Source organism: Streptopelia decaocto (assembly GCF_964273445.1).
Source record: "Streptopelia decaocto genome assembly, chromosome: 31".
NCBI classification, from domain to species: domain Eukaryota; kingdom Metazoa; phylum Chordata; class Aves; order Columbiformes; family Columbidae; genus Streptopelia; species Streptopelia decaocto.
The window spans coordinates 37,460-57,817 of NC_138686.1; the positions used below are offsets into that span (position 1 = coordinate 37,460).

The following is a 20,358-nucleotide window of genomic DNA, read 5'->3' on the forward strand; positions in this document are numbered from 1 at the left end:
GAACTTCTGAAAAGCCTGGAGAGGAAACATCGACACATTCATGAGGAAAAAGTGCGTTTCCCAAAAGTGTCGCCCCAAATTCTCTCAGGATTCTCCTGGGCTCTGGCAAATCCTGGAGCTGAGCCTGACCTAGTTGATCCCACCACTTGGGCTTCAAGTTTTTGGGAAGTTTGGCCTCTGCCGTTCCTCAACCCATCCTTGGGTCTCCCCCAACCCCTGGTTGGGTCCTAAACCCACCCTTGGGTCTTCCCAAACCCCTCCTTGGGTCATTCTCAACCCACCCTTGGGTCTTCCTAAACCCATGGTTGGATCTTCCTCAACTCGTCCCTGGGTCTCCCTCAACCCCTGGTTGGGTCATTCTCAACCCACCCTTGGGTCTTCCTAAACCCATGGTTGGATCTTCCTCAACTCATCCTTGGGTCTCCCCCAACCCCTGGTTGGGTCTTTCTCAACCCATCCTTGGGTCTCCCTCAACCCCTGGTTGGGTCTCCCTCAACTCATCTTTGGGTCTTCCTAAACCCACCCTTGGGTCTCCCCCAACCCCTGGTTGGGTCTTTCTCAACCCACGCTTGGGTCTTTCTTCCTAAACCCCTGGTTGGGTCTCGCCCAACCCATCCTTGGGTCTCCTTCAACCCCTGGTTGAGTCTTTCTCAATCCACCCTTGGGTCTTTCTTCCTAAACCCCTGGTTGGGTCATTCTCAACCCACCCATGGGTCTTCCTAAACCCATGGTTGGATCTTCCTCAACTCATCCCTGGGTCTCCCCCAACCCCTGGTTGGGTCTTTCTCAACCCATCCTTGGGTCTCCCTCAACCCCTGGTTGGGTCTCCCTCAACTCATCTTTGGGTCTTTCTCAACCCATCCTTGGGTCTCCCCCAACCCCTGGTTGGGTCTTTCTCAACCCACGCTTGGGTCTTTCTTCCTAAACCCCTGGTTGGGTCTCGCCCAACCCATCCTTGGGTCTCCTTCAACCCCTGGTTGAGTCTTTCTCAATCCACCCTTGGGTCTTTCTTCCTAAACCCCTGGTTGGGTCATTCTCAACCCACCCATGGGTCTTCCTAAACCCATGGTTGGATCTTCCTCAACTCATCCCTGGGTCTCCCCCAACCCCTGGTTGGGTCTTTCTCAACCCATCCTTGGGTCTCCCCCAACCCCTGGTTGGGTCTCCCTCAACTCATCTTTGGGTCTTCCTAAACCCACCCTTGGGTCTCCCCCAACCCCTGGTTGGGTCTTTCTCAACCCACGCTTGGGTCTTTCTTCCTAAACCCCTGGTTGGGTCTCGCCCAACCCGTTCTTGGGTCTCCTTCAACCCCTGGTTGAGTCTTTCTCAATCCACCCTTGGGTCTTTCTTCCTAAACCCCTGGTTGGGTCATTCTCAACCCACCCTTGGGTCTTCCCAAACCCATGGTTGGATCTTCCTCAACTCATCCTTGGGTCTCCCTCAACCCCTGGTTGGGTCATTCTCAACCCATCCTTGGGTCTCCCTCAACCCCTGGTTGGGTCTCCCCCAGCCCACCCTTGGGTCATTCTCAACCCCTGGTTGGGTCATTCTCAACCCCTGGTTGGGTCATTCTCAACCCACCCTTGGGTCTCCCTCAACCCATTGTGCAGGTGAGGATCAACCACAGCTCGGAGGAAACAGCTTCAACATCTTTAGGACGTACGAGGTCGCATCCCTCCCCTATGGGCACGTACCTTATCTAGGGCCTCTCTATAGAGCTGGGTGGCGCTCTTGCCTTTCTCTGATGGATCCACGTTGTACTTGAGGACATCTGGGTTTTCATTGACTTCCTTCGTTCTTTTCCGAACACCGTTCACGGCATACCAGGTGTTGTTGTCCTCCCGGAACGGCGTTACACTCAGGTTAAACTGCCTGATGAATTCGTGGACAATCCTAGACAAGAGAAGAATGCATGGGGGTGAGTGTTGACCAACAACCCTCCAAATTCTACTTTCCCATTGGTTACGTTGGTGTAGCCACGTGTCACCGTCCTGAGATGAGCTGAGGCCCTTCCTCCCTTCTACTCAATCGAAGGTGACCATGTGGTTTGTGCCCCATCTCAAACCGCAGGTTTCTCCCCAAAATGGGCCGGTTCCTCGTCTCGACCGTGGTGGTGACGTAGGACGTTGTCTTACCTGTGGTTGGGTGGCAGGCGCATGGCTCCCAGCTCCACGTACCAGTCGTGTCCCTTGGGTCGGTACGTCCAGATCCGCCCGCCGACCCGGTCGCTCATCTCCAAGATGGTCACCTGAGGATGGGGACGACAAGAGGTTTTTGGAAATGGGCACCAACCTGTCCCTCCGTGTCTTCAAAACCCACGCGTCTGAGTTTTTTCCGCCACCTTCTGATGGTCAATGTGGTTTTGAAACCCTCCAAGGACCTTCTGCCCCAACGAGGCAGGACCTGACGGACTCACGGGCCTTGCGCTGGTTGACCAACGTCAACGGGCATCACTGTTGGGGCTACAAGTTGTAGAACTTGAGCCTGGAGGTGCCTCTGGATGGGTCTAGTCCAGCCTAATTAAACCACCGCTTCAACCTCCTCCCACCACCGTGGTCCTTTCCTTCTCCAAGGTGGAAAATGCTCCGTGTAGGTTGAGACTCAAGGTCCAATGAGACTCAACGGCTCTCACGCAACTACTTACGTTGTGGCCGGCGTCTCGGAGCAACTTCGCTGCCGTCAACCCGCCGATCCCCGCGCCGACGACGACCACGTTGACCGGATGGGTTGTGTGTTTCAACCCATGCTTGGCGATCTCCAGTAACTCCTCATAGTCTTTGTCGGGGTAACACGGGAACTCGTCTGCGCCCAGGAGACCCACAAGAAGGAGGATTTGGAAGAGAACTGGGGGGAGAAGAAGGGGAGGGAAGAATATAATGCAATGGAGACACTCGGTAATGAGCATTGGGGTTCATCTCTGGCATCCCGGCACGTCAGTGGCAGCACAAACTGGTTCCAAAGCCGTAGGTGTCCAAACCTCAAAGAGGAACCATCCAGCCGACGTGTTTTGTTGATCAACTGGCACGATTATGAAACCTGATGGCATCAGGTTCCACGCGACCGCGCCCAGACGCCAAGTCCCTGTGATTTATTGGTATATTTTAAAGATAAATCGACCCCGTCTATGGTTTTTCGTCTTCGTGCTCATGTTCTGCTCACGCGGCTGCCGTGGTGGGTCCCCGAAATGAGTTTAACCCCTTCAAATAAGCTCAAAAGTAACCAGAAATGGTAATTAATGTCATCAACGTGCAAAGAATTGAGTTGATTTCGTTGCCCCTTTCCCAGAAGTGTGTAATTCATGGTGGTTTTGATGTGTTATATAGAAATATAGACAGACAGACTGGATGGACACTATCGGACAGAATAGGTGGAGATGATATTACATAGAAAAATGGACAATATTATGTAGATAAATAGACAATATAACATAGGAAGATGGACAATATAGCATCGAAAGGTGGGCAATATTATGTAGAAAAATGGATGGTATTAAGTAGAAAAATGGACAATATTACGTAGAAAAATGGATGATATTACATAGAAAAACAGACAATATTACATAGAAAAATAGACAATATTATGTAGAAAAATGGACAATACAACATAGATGGCCAATATGTAGAAAAATGGACAATATAACACAGAAAGATGGACAATATCATGTAGAAAAATGGACAATCTAACATAGAAAGATGGACAATATCACATAGATGAAGACAAGTGATGGGACTTCTCCATTTATTTAGTGATTTAGTGTCAGAGATACCCTATGGAGACACCTATAGGGGACAGCGAGCGTTATATTAAATATTCTCACATGGAAGGGAAGTTTGAGCAGAAACCACCCTGTGATATTTGTAATTTTGGTTTCTCTTCTCCAAAATAACCACAGGGTGACTTCCATTTTCTTTTCTTCCCCCAAATATTGCTGGTTTGCTTCCAAAAAATATATGAAGCCACACCTTGGGTAATTCTTACTCTTGGAAATTCCCTGTGGAATAAGTTTTTGCTGGAATGGCCCCAGATTTGTAGATAATTTGGGCACCCAAAGACCAACGGACCATGTGGAAGACAAAGGGGATCTTGTTGGACATCAAGGTGACCATGGGAGAACAAAAAGACCTTGGGACCAGGTCTTGGAGATGTCTGATGGATTCTCCGTCTTCCATCAGACCTTCTGGTGTCATGGGTAGACATGGAGAACCCCCAAAGCCAATGGGAACGTGTCCTCCAAGAAGGTCCTTGGACATTGGTGGTGCCACCTCTACCTCAAGAACCCAACGGGAACGTGTCCTCCAAGAAGGTCCTTGGACGTTGGTGGTGCCACCTCTACTTCAACAACCCAATGGGAATGTGTCCTCCAAGAAGGTCCTTGGACATTGGTGGTGCCACCTCTACCTCAAGAACCCAACGGGAACGTGTCCTCCAAGAAGGTCCTTGGACATTGATGGTGCCACCTCTACCTCAAGAACCCAATGGGAATGTGTCCTCCAAGAAGGTCCTTGGACATTGGTGGTGCCACCTCTACCTCAAGAACCCAATGGGAATGTGTCCTCCAAGAAGGTCCTTGGACGTTGGTGGTGCCACCTCTACCTCAAGAACCCAACGGGAACGTGTCCTCCAAGAAGGTCCTTGGACGTTGGTGGTGCCTCTACCTCAACAACCCAACACCCAATGACCATGAAGTGGTTGAGCTGAAGGAAAGGAAGGTTTCTGGCCATGGAAGCGACACCAAGGGCAGATGTTCTACCAGCTAAAAGGGCATTGAAGATGAAAGAAAATGGGGAGAAAATAGAGTGAGAAGGTTGAAGATTGAGGGGAGAATCACTCACCGATCCCGGCCATGGTTGCGGTGGGAAGACGAGTCTTCTCGTGCGATTCGTCTTCATTTTATACCCTGGCTTTAAAAAAAAGTCAGACCTATCTAGAAGAATTCTACCAATCAGCAAAAGGGTGAGCAATGCGTGATTTATCATCAGGAGGAAAAGTGGTGGATAGTTTTTTTATCTTTAATCACGGATGTTACGAGCTTTGGACAACAGCCATTGGTCTGTGGCATGTTTGAGAAGTGTCATGAATATCAGAATGGGCCAAGGGTGTCACCAAGTTCCTGGTGAAGGGCAGAGACCTTCCCCGTGTGTCCCTCCCATTGAAATCGGTCTAAATATCAGGGGATTCGCCCAACGTTGGGTTTGGTTTTGTGTCTCCTTCCTATCAAAATCCATCTCAACGTCGTGGGATTCGTCCTGTGTCCCCCAGCTCCAAAAAACCACCTTTTTGGTGATGGAAATGGGGGTTTTCAGGTGATGGTTCATCATTGTATGTTCTTACAATCAGCGTTGAATGATTTGTGTTCGATTCCGTCTTCGTTGCTATAGAGGGGACTCGGCCGCCTTCACCGAAATGGCAAAAAATAGTGAGTTGTGCCGGGATTTTTCCAGAATGAAGAACTTTGACCAATCAAAGGACCATAAATTGAACCGAGGAGCCATCCCATGGTGAGACTTTGCTATTATTATGATGATTTTCTGTCTTCTTTTGGCCCCGTTTCCATTGGAACATCCTGAGCTTCCCAACCTCATCGCCGCGTTTCGAGTCCCAACGGCATCGTGGGGCTTTTCATCAAGTTTAGTCCTAAAATATCGCAATTTAATCCTAAAATGTCTTGATTTACTAACACAATATCTCAAGGTGGGTGGGAAATGGGAAGATCATCAAGTTGAGCTCCCACAGGTTGAGTTTTGGAGAATGAGGACGAGGGAGTTTAGGCCAAAACGATGGGTTTAATTTCAAGGCGACGCTTGTTTAATCTCCGCTGGCGTCAAGGCAAAAATAGGAACCGATTCTTTGCATCTAAACGTCCTCAAAGTTCCCTTTATTGTCATTAAAATTGGGCAGCTCTGTGGAAAATGCGAAGAAATGCTAAAGGATTGCATGATTTTTTCATGAGGTTAAGAAAACCCATCAGGAAAGGCAAAGGCATCGTTTGGCGTCTGGTTTGTTAATGTTTTAATTGGTTTTTAGCCGTGTTGGGCTCACCAGGTTCATTTCCTGATACCTATGGGCGTCTACGTTGGAAATGCAGAATTATTGCTCCATATGGAGCAAACGTTACTTCCTGGAGGATTTGGGGATTAAAGGAGACGTGTTCGCAACCAGGTGGAGCTTTTGGATGGAGGACGGTTAATTCCGTCTCGTTTCGACGTGTCCTACCAAGGCTGGGCCCAAAATGACGTAGTTTATTGTCTGAGTGGAAGGATTTCAAGGCAATAATTGCAAAATTAGTTCCTCCCATGTTCTGGCTCCTCTTCTACTTCCCTGAGCGCTGCTGGAAACCGAGTTTCTACCCCAAACCGATTACGACATGGATGGAATCAGTTGGCGATTTGGCAAGACGGGGAGGACTGTTGCTTGCGAATCGGTGTTTTTCTGACTGTTAACGTTGGGTTTTTTCCTTGATGGTGGGAAGATAAGAAGCCAGGGGTTGGTCCATTAGAATTGATGTTGGTGCGGCTCAAGGAACACGGGAGGTGTGAATATACGTGAGCGTTGAGGATATGGAAATGAGATACGTATGTGAAGGGCAGAGATGGGAAAAACCCAGGGTGTATCTGGGTGGATTTATTAACAAAGTAATTAGCGCTTGTGAGCCTTTGAGCTGGCAAACACAATGGCTTCTGTTGAGGAAAGTCGCTCTTCATTGGGTTTCCATTTGGTTCCTGTTCGCCCATGAGACGCGTCTTGCACGTCATCGGCTTGGCCGCGCAACCCATTTTGGAGATTGGGGCGAAACTCTGGGAAATAAGGGCTCTTTGTTGGGTTGGGGGGAAGGTTTTGATTGGGAGGGCGAGCACGTTGGAGGCCTTGAGGGGTTTTAGGCCTTGGAGGCGTTGAGGGGTCTTGGTCTTTGGGTAGGTTGACATTAGGCCTGGTTGCCATGGGCCAAGAGGGAGCCCGGCAACCGTGGTTCTCCCCATTGTGAACTAGGGTTGGAGCTTGTTCTCTTGGCCAATGGAAGGGCTTGGAGCTGGCCCTCATTTGCATGTTGGCATAAATTGGGGAGGGCGGGGACGATTGTTGGACACAAGGGGTCTGGGCAGCAAAGAGAGGAGACGGAGCCATGGCGGCTGCTAAAGGGAGGAAGACCCAGAAGACCCGAAAGGGGAGGACATCCCGAAAGGGAAGGACATCCCGAAAGGGAAGGATATCCCAAAAGGGAAGGATATCCCGAAAGGGAAGGATATCCCAGCGTGGAAGGACATCCCGAAATGGAAGGAGACAGAGAAGCCATGATGGGAGATCTCCAGCCAAGCAACCCAAGCGTCAACCCATGAAGCAACCCAAGAGAAGCCCCTCAAGGCCCAACTGGCTCCTCTCGGACCAGGCCCGGGACGTCGTGGACAACATTATGAAGAACATTCACAATCAGGTGTTGAGCGAGGCCGAACACTTGAGAAGAAGGAGCCGCCATCGCCTCGTGGGCCCCACGCACGTCCAGGCCGCCCTACGGCGCGTGGTGCCCAAGAGGTGGCGGGGACCGGTGGCCACCGAGTCCTCCAGAAACGGGGACTAGAGAACGCGCTGAAATGCCGAAAACCACCCCAATTTCTCAAGAAGAAAGAGCCGCTTTGGCCGAGTGGATTTGGGAGATTTCGGGGGTGAAATCGGCGCAATAAAGTCCCAACATGGCAGCCCGTGGTGGTTTATTTCATAAGGGAGGATGAGGAGTAAGCTGGGGACCCAACGAGGAGGTTGGAGACCCATAGGGGAGGTTGGAGACTCATTGGAGAGGTTGGAGACCCAATGGAGAGGCTGGACATCCACCAAGTAGGCTGGGGAGCCAACGAGGAGGTTGGAGACTCAATGTGGGAGGTTGGAGACCAATGTGGGAGGTTGGAGACTCAATGTGGGAGGTTGGAGACTCATTGGAGAGGTTGGAGACTCATTGGAGAGGTTGGAGACTCATTGGAGAGGTTGGAGACTCAATGGGGAGGTTGGAGACCCATGGGGGAAGTTGGAAACTCATTGGGGAGGTTGGAGGATCATTGGAGAGGTTGGAGACCCAATGGAGAGGCTGGAGATCCACCAAGTAGGCTGGATGAGGAGGGGTCGTGGTTTCCTTAGCGAGAATCTTTTGTCCTCTATTTGCGCACCAGAAATAATCAGCGGAGGGAAAATAGATACCCTTGGTTTTCAGGCCAAAAATGCACATTTCTGTGTTCTTTGGGTGTAATTCCTTGATTTTCAGGCCCTAAAAAATCCTTATGCAAATCCCTGTGTCCTTTTTGGTGTAATTCCTTGTTTTTCAGGCCCAAAAATGCCAATTCCTGCGTTATTTTGCTGTAATTTATTAGTTTTTAGGCTTTCCCTTTGTTCTTTTGGTGTGATTCCTTGGTTTTCAGGCCAAAAAGGTTCCTTATGCAAATTCCTGTGTTCTTTTGGTGTAATTCATTGGGTTTCAAGCCAAAAATGCAAAATACCTTAAATAGGTGATTTTCTCACTTCAAGTCGGTGATTATAAATACTTTAATATACGTATTTTAATTGCGTACAAATTATGGGAATCGCTGCGAGTCCCACTAGTTTAAATTACCCGAGGGGCGTTCTGCTATCCTTCATTAATTAGATTAATTAATTACATTGATTCTTAAGTACGATGAAGCCCAGCGGCATGTGGCAAAGGTGCCAACCTGCTTTTAGGGTGATGGCGGCGTTTGAATTTGCTGGGAAAATAAGTCGATTGTTGGTGGAATCAGAGGGAAAATTTAAAATTTTAAATTTTTATATTTTAAAAATTTTAAATTTTAATTTTTAAAATTTAAATGTTAAGTTTTTTAACATTTTAAATTTCAAAATAGAGTGAAAAGGGGAGTTTCCCTGACCGGGAATCGAACCCGGGCCGCGGCGGTGAGAGCGCCGAATCCTAACCACTAGACCACCAGGGAGCTGCTGTCATTGGTGCTTTAATTGCACACCCACATCATTCCAATGAACCCCCAGCTTTATAGGTGCAATAATTTGGGGGAAAAAAGCGAAAATAGGCATTTTCTGTTAAAAAAATGAGACTATTTTAATTTTTTTAAATTTTATTTTTTAATTTTATTAGAAGGAAAAAGGTGTGTCAGGAGTGGGATTCGAACCCACGCCTCCATGCGGAGACCAGAAATCCCCATAGGAGGGAAAGCGACGAGCTTGAGTCTGGCGCCTTGGACCACTCGGCCATCCTGACACCCCAAAAACCCCCTTGTCCTCCTCAATTCACCCCACTTTAATTTAATTTAATATAATTTAATTTAATTTATTTATTGGGGGATTTTCATTGGGGGTTAGGTCAAAAAAACCCTGTTTTTTTTTGTGTAATTCCTTGGTTTTCAGGCCAAAAATGCAAATTCCTGCGCTCTTTTGGTGTCATTTATTAAATTTTAGGCCCCCCCAAAAATCCTTATGCAAATTCTTGTGTTATTTTGGTGTAATTCCTTGGTTTTCAGGCCAAAAAAACCCCCCCACGCCACCTCCCAATGAGGAAGAGCTACCTCACAAGGGCCACGTCCCAACCGGCCAATGGCGCGCCGTGTCGTTGGGCGCTCATTTGAATATTCCACCCCTCCATTGTTCCACCCACCAACCAACCAACCAACCATAGTTGTGGTGGGACCGGGCGGTGGGTAGAGACCAAGGAGACGCAATGGCCACCAAGAGAGGAAGAACCTTGAGGAAGAGCAAAGACAAGACCCAACGGGTGAGGCCATTGCTCAAGCGGCGAAGACCAACGTGCCGACGCAACCGGTGGAAACCACCCATGAGGACACTCAACCATTGGGTGAAGATGGGGTCTTGCCAACACTCCATCTCGCAGCTCCTGCGTCAACTACCGCCCCGGCGCATGACGGCGAAGGCCAAGAAGTTGATGGACGCGTCCATGGGGGTTCTGTGCAGAGGGTTGGTCAACGACGCCGACCGGTGGCGGCGCCGGCGCCACGGCTCCTTCATCGGCACCGCGGAGCTGCGGGTGGCCGTCGAGGCCGTGATGAGACGCCGGGACCTCTTTCGTCTTCTTCCGTCGCCGCGTGATCTGCTGGCGTGAGATGAGCCGCAAGGGCCTTGTTGGGTGACACGGGAGAAGAAGAAGAACAAGAAGAAACGAAGAATAAACTTGGAGACCTTCTTGCCCGCTCAGCTTGGAATTGTTGGTGGTTGGATGAGAAACCAAGGTGGTGTCCCACCAGCACCCACGGGCCCGAGTGGGTGGTAATTTGGAGGTGACTTAGGTGGGAGCATCTTTGCTGGGGAGGTTGGAGACTCACTGAGGAGGTTGGAGACTCATTGGAGAGGTTGGAGACCAATGTGGGAGGTTGGAGACCCAATGGAGAGGCTGGGGACCCAACGAGGAGGTTGGAGACTCAATGGGGAGGTTGGAAACTCATTGGGGAGGTTGGAGACTCATTGGAGAGGTTGGAGACCCAGTGGAGAGGCTGGAGATCCACCAAGTAGGCTGGGGAGCCAACGAGGAGGTTGGAGACTCAATGGGGAGGTTGGAGACCCATGGGGGAAGTTGGAGACCCAATGGAGAGGCTGGGGACCCAACGAGGAGGTTGGAGACTCAATGGGGAGGTTGGAGACTCATTGGGGAGGTTGGAGACTCATTGGGGAGGTTGGAAACTCAATGGGGAGGTTGGAGACTCAATGGGGAGGTTGGAGACTCATGGGGGAGGTTGGAGACTCATTGGGGAGGTTGGAGACTCATTGGGGAGGTTGGAGACCCAATGGAGAGGCTGGAGATCCACCAAGTAGGCTGGGGACCCAACGAGGAGGTTGGAGACTCAATGGGGAGGTTGGAGACTCATTGGAGAGGTTGGAGACCCAATGGAGAGGCTGGAGATCCACCAAGTAGGCTGGGGAGCCAACGAGGAGGTTGGAGACTCAATGGGGAGGTTGGAGACTCAATGGGGAGGTTGGAGACCCAATGGGGAGGTTGGAGACCCAATGGGGAGGTTGGAGACCCAATGGGGAGGTTGGAGACCCAATGGGGAGGTTGGAGACTCAATGGGGAGGTTGGAGACTCAATGGGGAGGTTGGAGACTCATTGGGGAGGTTGGAGACTCATTGGGGAGGTTGGAGACCCAATGGAGAGGCTGGAGATCCACCAAGTAGGCTGGGGACCCAACGAGGAGGTTGGAGACTCAATGGGGAGGTTGGAGACCAATGTGGCAGGTTGGAGACGCAATGGAGAGGCTGGAGACCCCAAATTCTCACCTTTTCTGCCCCAAATTCTCTAATTTTCTGCCCCAAATTCTCTCATTTTCTGCCCCACATTCTCGTCTTTTCTGCCCCAAATTCTCTACATTTTTCTGCCCCAGATTCTCACCTTTTCTGCCCCAAATTCTCTAATTTTCTGCCCCAAATTCTCTCATTTTCTGCCCCAAATTCTCTCATTTTCTGCCCCACATTCTCGCCTTTTCTGCCCCAAATTCTCTACATTTTTCTGCCCCAGATTCTCACCTTTTCTGCCCCAAATTCTCTAATTTTCTGCCCCAAATCCTCTCGTTTTCTGCCCCAGATTCTCACCTTTTCTGCCCCAAATTCTCTACATTTTCTGCCCCAAATCCTCATGTTTTCTGCCACAAATTCTCTACATTTTCTGCCCCAAATTTTCACCTTTTCTGCCCCAAATTCTCTACATTTTCTGCCTCACATTCTTAAGTTTTCTGCCCCAAATTCTCACCTTTTCTGCCCAAAATTCTCTACATTTTCTGCCCCACATTCTCATGTTTTCTGCTCCAAATTCTCATGTTTTCTGCCCCAAATTCTCTACATTTTCTGCCCCAAATTTTCACCTTTTCTGCCCCAAATTCTCTACATTTTCTGCCTGACATTCTTAAGTTTTCTGCCCCAAATTCTCACCTTTTCTGCCCAAAATTCTCTACATTTTCTGCCCCACATTCTCATGTTTTCTGCCCCAAATTCTCGTGTTTTCTGCCCCACATTCTCACCTTTTCTGCCCCAAATCCTCACATTTTCAGCCCCAAATTTTCACATTTTCTGACCCAAATCCTCTCGTTTTCTGCCCCAGATTCTCACCTTTTCTGCCCCAAATTATCTACATTTTCTGCCCCAAATTATCTACATTTTCTGCCCCAAATCCTCACATTTTCTGCCCCAAATCCTCTCATTTTCTGCCCCACATTCTCTCCTTTTCTGGCCCCAAACCCCCGATCTTTACTGCGAATTTGTTCCATTTCCCCCCATTTTTGCGACGGGGGCGTCCGGGTCCCCCCGAGGCCCCAACGTGGGGACACGGGGCCCGCAAGAAGGTGACAAAAGGTGACATCCCGGGTTTATTGTCACCAAAGCAGCTTTTGCCTCTAGAGGGCTCTGGATAACGCTGATTTTGGGCTGTTTCCAGCCATTTTTCGGGCATTTCCTCGCTCCCGGATACAGATTTGGGCTTCCGGAGCAAAGCCAGGCCTAGCGGCGCCTCCATTGCGCTGGGGGACAAGGGGGACAAGTGGGGACAAGGGGGGACAAGGGGGACAAGCGGGGGGGGCTGTGTGTCCCCCCCGGCCCCGCAGACCCGGCTTTGGAAGGGAAGACGCGGCGTTAGTCTCAGTTCTAAACCAGGTAACCAAGGAAACCGGGATGAACTGGGATTGGGGGGGATTGGGGTGGGATCCCCTTGGGGTGTCCCCATGTTATTTGGGGTCCCCCCTGATCCCATTGTCCCCCCCATATTGTCCCCCCTCATTCCCTTTATTCCCAGTGGGGGGACTCGCAGCATTAGGCTCAGTTCTAAGCCAGGTAACCGGGGAAACTGGGATGAACTGGGATTGGGGTGGGATCCCCTTGGGGTGTCCCCAGGTTATTTGGGGTCCCCCCTGGTCCCATTGTCCCCCCCATATTGTCCCCCCTCATTCCCTTTATTCCCAGTGGGGGGACTCGCAGCATTAGGCTCAGTTCTAAGCCAGGTAACCGGGGAAACTGGGATGAACTGGGATTGGGGTGGGATCCCCTTGGGGTGTCCCCAGGTTATTTGGGGTCCCCCCTGGTCCCATTGTCCCCCCCATATTGTCCCCCCTCATTCCCTTTATTCCCAGGGAGGGGACTGGGGGGACTCGCAGCATTAGGCTCAGTTCTAAGCCGGGAAACCGGGATGAACTGGGTTTGGGGGGGATTGGGGTGGGATCCCCTTGGGGTGTCCCCAGGTTATTTGGGGTCCCCCCTGGTCCCATTGTCCCCCCATATTGTCCCCCCTCATTCCCTTTATTCCCAGTGGGGGGACTCGCAGCATTAGGCTCAGTTCTAAGCCAGGTAAGCGGGGAAACTGGGATGAACTGGGATTGGGGTGGGATCCCCTTGGGGTGTCCCAAGGTTATTTGGGGTCCCCCTGGTCCCATTGTCCCCCCCATATTGTCTCCCCCCATTCCCTTTATTCCCAGGGAGGGGACTGGGGGGACTCGCAGCATTAGGCTCAGTTCTAAGCCGGGAAACCGGGATGAACTGGGTTTGGGGGGGATTGGGGTGGGATCCCCTTGGGGTGTCCCCAGGTTATTTGGGGTCCCCCTGGTCCCATTGTCCCCCCCATATTGTCCCCCTCATTCCCTTTATCCCCAGTGGGGGGACTCGCAGCATTAGCTCAGTTCTAAGCCAGGTAACTGGGAAAACTGGATTGGGGGGGAACTGGAGTGGGATTTATTGATTTTAAAGGTTTCTCGTCCCACAGGGGATTTTGGGGACCCCTGCGGAACTGGGGGGACCCCATGGAGCCCCCGGTGGCCCAACAGGAGGCGCTGCAGCGCGACGTGATGCACGAGAGTTACCGCACGCTCATGGCCCTGGGTGAGTGGCCACAAAACCCCTTTTTTTTCCTCATTTTCCTCCTTTTTTTGGCCTTTTTGCTCCCATTTTATTTCCTCTCTCACCCTTTTTCCCCCTTATTTTTCCTCTTTTAATGTCTCCCTTTTCTCCCCCTTTTATTCCTTGTTTTCCCGCCCATTTTCTCCCGCCTTTTTCCCCCCCATTTTCTCCCCACTTTCCTCCCCATTTTCTCCTTTTCCTTCTCCTTTTCCTTCTCCTTTTCCTTCTCCTTTTCCTTCTCCTTTTCCTTCCCCTTTTCCTTCCCCTTTTCCTTCCCCTTTTCCTTCCCCTTTCCTTCCCCTTTCCTTCCCCCTTTCCTTCCCTTTTCTCCCTTTTCCTTCCCCTTTTCCTTCCCCTTTTCCTTCCCCTTTTCCTTCCCCTTTTCCTTCCCCTTTTCCTTCTCCTTCCCCCCCCCTCGTTTCCCCCCCTCGTTTCCCCCCCTCGTTTCCCCCCCTCGTTTCCCCCCCTCGTTTCCCCCTCGTTTCCCCCCCCTCGTTTCCCCCCCTCGTTTCCCCCCCTCGTTTCCCCCCCCTCGTTTCCCCCCCTCGTTTCCCCCCCCTCGTTTCCCCCCCCCGTTTCCCCCCCCGTTTCCCCCCCTTGTTTCCCCCCCCTCGTTTCCCCCCCCTCGTTTCCCCCCCTCGTTTCCCCCCCTCGTTTCCCCCCCTCGTTTCCCCCCCTCGTTTCCCCCCCCCTCGGTTCCCCCCCCTCGTTTCCCCCCCCCCTCGTTTCCCCCCCCCCTCGTTTCCCCCCCCCTCGTTTCCCCCCCCCCCTCGTTTCCCCCCCCCCTCGTTTCCCCCCCCCCTCGTTTCCCCCCCGCCTCGTTTCCCCCCCCCTCGTTTCCCCCCCTCGTTTCCCCCCCTTTTTCCTCTTCTTTTCTCCCCCTTTATTCCCTTTCCCCCCTTGTTTCCCCCCTTGTTTCCCCCTTGTTTCCCCCCTTGTTTCCCCCTTGTTTCCCCCCCCTTGTTTCCCCCCCCTTGTTTCCTCCCGCCTTGTTTCCTCCCGCCTTGTTTCCTCCCACCTTGTTTCCCCCCACCTTGTTTTCCCCCCCTTGTTTTCCCCCCCTTGTTTTCCTCCCCCTTGTTTCCCCCCTTTTTCCCCTTGTTTCCCCCCCTTGTTTCCCCCCCCTTGTTTCCCCCCCCTTGTTTCCCCCCCCTTGTTTCCCCCCCCTTGTTTCCCCCCCCTTGTTTCCCCCCCCTTGTTTCCCCCCCCTTTGGTTCCCCCCCCTTTGGTTCCCCCCCTTGTTCCCCCCCTTGTTTCCCCCCCTTGTTTCCCCCCTTGTTTCCCCCCCTTGTTTCCCCCCCTTGTTTCCCCCTCTTTTCCCCTTCTTTATCCCTTCCCCCCCTCGTTTTCCCCCTCGTTTTCCCCCCTCGTTTTCTCCCCTCGTTTTCCCCCCTCGTTTCCCCCCCTCGTTTCCCCCCCTCGTTTCCCCCCCTCGTTTCCCCCCCTCGTTTCCCCCCCTCGTTTCCCCCCCCCTTTCCTTCTCCCCCCCTTTCCTTCTCCCCCTTTCCTTCTCCCCCCTTTCCTTCTCCCCCCTTTCCTTCTCCCCCTTTCCTTCTCCCCCCTTTCCTTCTCCCCCCTTTCTCCTTCCCCCCTTTCCTTCTCCCCCCTTTCCTCCCCTTATTTCCCCCTTATTTCCCCCTTTATCCCCTCTCCCCCCCCCTCACTCCTCCCTTTCTCCCCCAGCAACCCGGAGCCTCCTGAACCCCAAACCACCCTCCCCGACCCCCGAAGACCCCAGACCCCCACCCCAACGCCGCCCCCTGGGCTCCAACCGCCGCAAACCCAAACACCCGACAGAACCCGCCCCCCCGGCCCCCCCGACACCCCCAACATCCCCCCCCATAGACGCCACCCCGGCGAGAGACCCCACCAATGCACCGAATGCGGGAAGAGCTTCCCGTGGGCGTCCCATCTGGAACGTCACCGGCGCGTCCACACGGGCGAACGCCCCTTCGGCTGCGGCGAATGCGGCGAGACCTTCAGCCAACGCTCCCACCTCGCCAAACACCGGCACAGCCACGCCGGCGAGCGGCCCCGCCGCGGCAAACCTTCCACCAAACCCCCGAGGCGCTTCGCCGCCGCCGGGCGCACTTAAAAGAGCGGATTTCGGGCTTAAAAGAGCGGATTTTGGGCTTAAAGGAACGCGGGAAGGAACCCGGAGCGGCTCTCCCGCGCCGCCGCCACCGTCCCCACCGTTGCGGCGACTGCGGGAAGAGCTTCGCGTGGGTGTCGCACCTGGAGCGGCACCGGCGCGTCCACACGGGCGAGCGGCCGTTCGGTTGCGGGAGCTGCGGCGGCCGCTTCTCGCAGAAATCCCACCTGCTCCAGCACCGCAAGACGCACGCGCCCGACCGGCCCTACAAGTGCGGGGACTGCGGGAAGCGATTCGGGGCCGTCCCCCCCTTCTTAGCCCACCGGCGCGGGCACGCGGAGCCCAAGGGTTTTGCTTGCGGGGATTGCGGGAAGAGGTTCCCGTGGGCGTCCCATCTGGAACGTCACCGGCGCGTCCACACGGGCGAGCGGCCGTTCGGGTGCGGCGAGTGCGGTGAGACCTTCAGCCAGAGTTCACACCTCGCCAAACACCAGCGGTGTCACCTCCCCAAGGTCCCTGGTGTCCCCCAAGGTCCCTGTTGTCCCCGTGTCCCCATCCAGGATGAGGTTTGGGGGGGACGAGGAGCCCTGAGGCCATTGAGGACCCATCATGGTGGTGGATGGAGACAGAAGCAGCACCGTAGATTGGGGACAAATGGATGAGGTCCCTGTTGTCCCCAAGGTCCCTGTTGTCCCCAAGGTCCCTGTTGTCCCCAAGGTCCCTGTTGTCCCCAAGGTTCCTGTTGTCCCTGTGTCACCAGCCCCAACAAGTTTTGGGGGGGATGAGGAGCTCTGAGCCATTGAGGACCCATCATGGTGGTGGATGGAGACAGAAGCAGCACCGTAGATTGGGGACAAATAGATGAGGTCCTGTTGTCCCCAAGGTCCCTGTTGTCCCCAAGGTCCCTGTTGTCCCCGTGTCCCCATCCAGGATGAGATTTGGGGGGGACGAGGAGCCCTGAGCCATTGAGGACCCATCATGGTGGTGGATGGAGACAGAAGCAGCACCGTAGATTGGGGACAAATGGATGAGGTCCCCATTGTCCCCGAGGTCCCTGTTGTCCCCAAGGTCCCTGTTGTCCCCGTGTCCCCATCCAGGATGAGGTTTGGGGGGACGAGGAGCCCTGAGCCATTGAGGACTCATCATGGTGGTGGATGGAGACAGAAGCAGCACCGTAGATTGGGGACAAATAGATGAGGTCCCTGTTGTCCCCAAGGTCCCTGTTGTCCCCATGTCACCAGCCCCAACAAGATTTGGGGGGACGAGGAGCTCTGAGCCATTGAGGACCCATCATGGTGGTGAATGGAGCGAAAAGTGTCACCATGGATTGGGGACAAATGGATGGTGATTTTCACCACTGGTTTGGGCTTCTGTGCTAAAATAGGGTGATTTTTGCACCAAAATATGGTGGGGTTTGCGCCAAAATAGTGATTTTTGCACCAAAATATGTGTGGGTTTTGCGCCAAAACACGGTAATTTTTGCACCAATACAATTATCGTACAAATGGAGAATCGGGCGTCGCATCTCATTTAACGACTTTATTTTTACTGTTTATTTTTACTGCTATTGGGGCAATAAATTTATTGGTGATAAACGCATCAGGGACCACTTTTGGGGCCAAAACCGCTACATTTGGAGCCGGGAAGGGTGTTTAAAAGCCCCAAATGCTCCAAAAAATACCCATTTTGAGAGGCCTTGTCTTCCCAACAGGGCCCGTTGCCGTGGCAACGCCGGCTGGTTGCCCTCACCCAAGATGGACGCCAGAGCTTCAGCCCCGGGCGCCATCTTGAGCGGAGCTCCGCCGGCGGCAATGGGGGAGGCGGCGCCATTTTGCCGGCCGCCGCCATGTTTCTTCTCGCCCTGCCCTGAGGGCCAGGCCGCCATTTTGGAAGCGGGCACACCCCCCCCCAACCCGCAGGCCCCGAATTACGGTTTTTCAGCCCAATTTTCCCCCGATTTCAGGATTTTTTAGCACGACGCTGTGAAAAACAACCCCCCAAAAACTCCTTTATCGCAGCTTCAGGCCAGGACTGCCCCCCCATTCCCTATAGGAACCGCCCCCCTTTCCTTATAGGAAACGTCCCCCATTCCCTATAGGAATCACCCCTCCATTCCCTATAGGAAACGTCCCCCATTCCCTATAGGAAACATCCCCCTCCATAGGAATCAACCCCCCTTCCCTATAGGAAACGCACCCCCATTCCCTATAGGAACCGCCCCCTCCATAGGAACCGCTCCCCCCCTTCCCTATAGGAACCGCCCCCCAATCCCTATAGGAACAGCGCCCCCATTCCCTATAGGAACCGCCCCCCATTCCCTATAGGAAACGCACCTCTTTCCCTATAGGAGTCGCACCTCTTTCCCTATAGGAATAGACCCCCATTCCCTATAGGAACCGCCCCCCAATCCCTATAGGAACCGGCCCCCAATCCCTATAGGAACAGCGCCCCCATTCCCTATAGGAAACGCACCTCTTTCCCTATAGGAATAGACCCCCATTCCCTATAGGAACCGGCCCCCCAATCCCTATAGGAACCGCCCCCTGCATAGGAACGCCCCCCCCTTCCCTATTAGAACCGCCCCCCAATCCCTATAGGAACCGCCCCCCCCTTCCCTATAGGAACCGACCTCCTTTCCCTATAGGAATCGACCCCCATTCCCTATAGGAAACGCACCTCTTTCCCTATAGGAATCGAGCCCCATTCCCTATAGGAACCGTCCCCCATTCCCTATAGGAACCGCCCCCCCCTTCCCTATCGGAACCGCGCCCCCATTCCCTATAGGAACAGCCTCCCCATTCCCTATAGAAACCGTCCCCTGCATAGGAACGGCCCCCCCTTCCCTATAGAACCGACCTCCTTTCCCTATGGGAACCGCCCCCCATTCCCTATAGGAACCGCCCCCCCTTCCCTATAGGAACCGACCTCCTTTCCCTATAGAACCGCCCCCCCATTCCCTATAGAAACCGCCCACCCCAGAACGGTCCCATAGCCCCACCCACAACCCCCCAAGACCACGCCCCCTCCTCCCCACCCACCAATCACGCCGCGCCCTCAGCCCCGCGCAGGCGTGGCCACGCCCCTACCCCCTCCCACCTCCCCTCAGTCGGCCGGCGGCGCCGGCGCGGAGCGGATCGCTGGTTCCGCGCTCGTCCTTCCCGAGCCGCCATGGAGGCGCCGCCCGCTCCCCCCGCCGTCCCGCCGGCTCCCTGCACCGCCGCCCGCAGCCTGCAGGACGAGCTGACGTGCCCGGTGTGCTTGGAATACTTCAACGACCCCGTGCTGGTTGCCGAGTGCGGCCACAACTTCTGCCGGGCCTGCGTCACCCAATGCTGGGAGGACTCGGCGCGACGCCTCTGCTGCCCGCAGTGCCGGGAGCCGGTCCCGCAGCGGCTCTTCCGCCCCAACCGCTCTCTGGGTAACATCGTCCATATCGTGCGCCAACTGGGTTTACCGCAAGGTCTCGCTGAGGCTCCCCCGGGGCCTCCCGCTCCGTCTCCGCCGCTTCCCGCCGCCGTCCCGTCGGGGCCTCCGCGTTGTCCGCGCCACGGGGAACCGCTGCGGTTGTTCTGCGTGCAGGATCGCCGGGCCGTCTGCGTGGTGTGTCATCTGTCCCGGGAGCACCGCGCACACACCGTGCTGCCCGCCGAGGAGGCGGCGCACGCCGCGGAGGTGAGGGGGGGCAGCCCCGGGAGTGGGGGGCGCGGGGTTATGGGGACCCCCGTCCTTGGCTTGAGGGGGCGCGGGGTTATGGGGACCCCCCCCCCTTGGCTTGGGGGTGCGGTAGGAAGGGAGATGGGACCCCCCTCCCCCTTGGATTGGGGGAGTGAAGGGAGATGGGGACACCCCTTTGGATTGGGGGGATGGCAGAGAGATGGGGACCCCTCCCTTTGGATTAAAGGGAGTAGCAGAGAGATGGGGACCCCCCCTTGGATTAGGGGGTGGCAGAGAGATGGGGACCCCCTTTGGATTAAAGGGGAGTATCAGAGAGATGGGGACCCCCCCTTGGATTGGGGGGTGGCAGAGAGATGGGGACCCCCCCTTTGGATTAAAGGGAGTAGCAGAGAGATGGGGGACCCCCCCTTTGGATTAAAGGGAGTAGCAGAGAGATGGGGACCCCCCCGTTGGATTAGGGGGTGGCAGAGAGATGGGGACCCCCCCTTTGGATTAAAGGGAGTAGCAGAGAGATGGGGACCCCACTTTGGATGGGGGGGGGTGAAGGGAGATGGGGACCCGCCCCCCTTGGCTTGGGGGGCGCGGGGTTATGGGGACCCCCCCCCTTGGCTTGGGGGGCGAGGGGTTATGGGGACCCCCCCCTTGGCTTGGGGGTGCGGTAGGAAGGGAGATGGGGACCCCCCTCCCCCTTGGATTGGGGGAGTGAAGGGAGATGGGGACCCCCCCTTGGATTGGGGGGG

The 20,358-nt window shown here is 54.2% G+C and overlaps 3 protein-coding genes across 9 annotated transcripts in view; 2 read left to right on the plus strand and 1 right to left on the minus strand.

The window, feature by feature from the left end:
- The window catches only part of IL4I1 (interleukin 4 induced 1), a gene marked incomplete at both ends in the record, with an annotated part of 6,085 nt that extends 1,240 nt beyond the window's left edge, over positions 1 to 4,845 (minus strand). Inside the window, 5 exons of the mRNA XM_082074020.1 lie at positions 1 to 15; positions 1,695 to 1,893; positions 2,136 to 2,248; positions 2,645 to 2,844; positions 4,833 to 4,845. The exon at positions 1 to 15 is cut by the window's left edge and continues 72 nt beyond it. Of these exons, the coding sequence (XP_081930146.1) occupies positions 1 to 15; positions 1,695 to 1,893; positions 2,136 to 2,248; positions 2,645 to 2,844; positions 4,833 to 4,845 (540 nt within the window). The remainder of the gene's footprint in view (positions 16 to 1,694; positions 1,894 to 2,135; positions 2,249 to 2,644; positions 2,845 to 4,832) is intronic.
- Positions 4,846 to 12,525: 7,680 nt separating this feature from the next.
- On the plus strand, positions 12,526 to 17,403 carry LOC309450864 (uncharacterized protein). Of its 7 annotated transcripts, XM_082074027.1 has the most exons (6): positions 12,574 to 12,618; positions 12,925 to 12,962; positions 13,268 to 13,305; positions 13,718 to 13,833; positions 15,535 to 16,455; positions 16,661 to 16,795. In XM_082074027.1, exons 4-5 carry the CDS (start codon positions 13,755 to 13,757, stop codon positions 16,398 to 16,400), a joined length of 945 nt encoding a protein of 314 aa, XP_081930153.1. In that variant the 5' UTR covers positions 12,574 to 12,618; positions 12,925 to 12,962; positions 13,268 to 13,305; positions 13,718 to 13,754; the 3' UTR covers positions 16,401 to 16,455; positions 16,661 to 16,795. The 7 variants fall into 7 exon arrangements, with proteins under 7 accessions (XP_081930158.1, XP_081930157.1, XP_081930155.1 ...); XM_082074032.1 differs by lacking the exons at positions 12,925 to 12,962; positions 13,268 to 13,305; positions 16,661 to 16,795 and adding exons at positions 16,827 to 17,011; positions 17,142 to 17,403 and having other exon boundaries at positions 12,526 to 12,618; XM_082074031.1 differs by lacking the exons at positions 12,925 to 12,962; positions 13,268 to 13,305; positions 16,661 to 16,795 and adding exons at positions 16,827 to 16,993; positions 17,142 to 17,403 and having other exon boundaries at positions 12,526 to 12,618.
- A 1,657-nt stretch (positions 17,404 to 19,060) lies between these two features.
- LOC309450862 (E3 ubiquitin-protein ligase TRIM7-like) overlaps positions 19,061 to 20,358 on the plus strand; it is a 12,868-nt gene continuing 11,570 nt past the window's right edge. Inside the window, exon 1 of the mRNA XM_082074022.1 lies at positions 19,061 to 19,615. Within this exon, the coding sequence (XP_081930148.1) occupies positions 19,112 to 19,615 (504 nt within the window). The 5' untranslated portion in view covers positions 19,061 to 19,111. The remainder of the gene's footprint in view (positions 19,616 to 20,358) is intronic.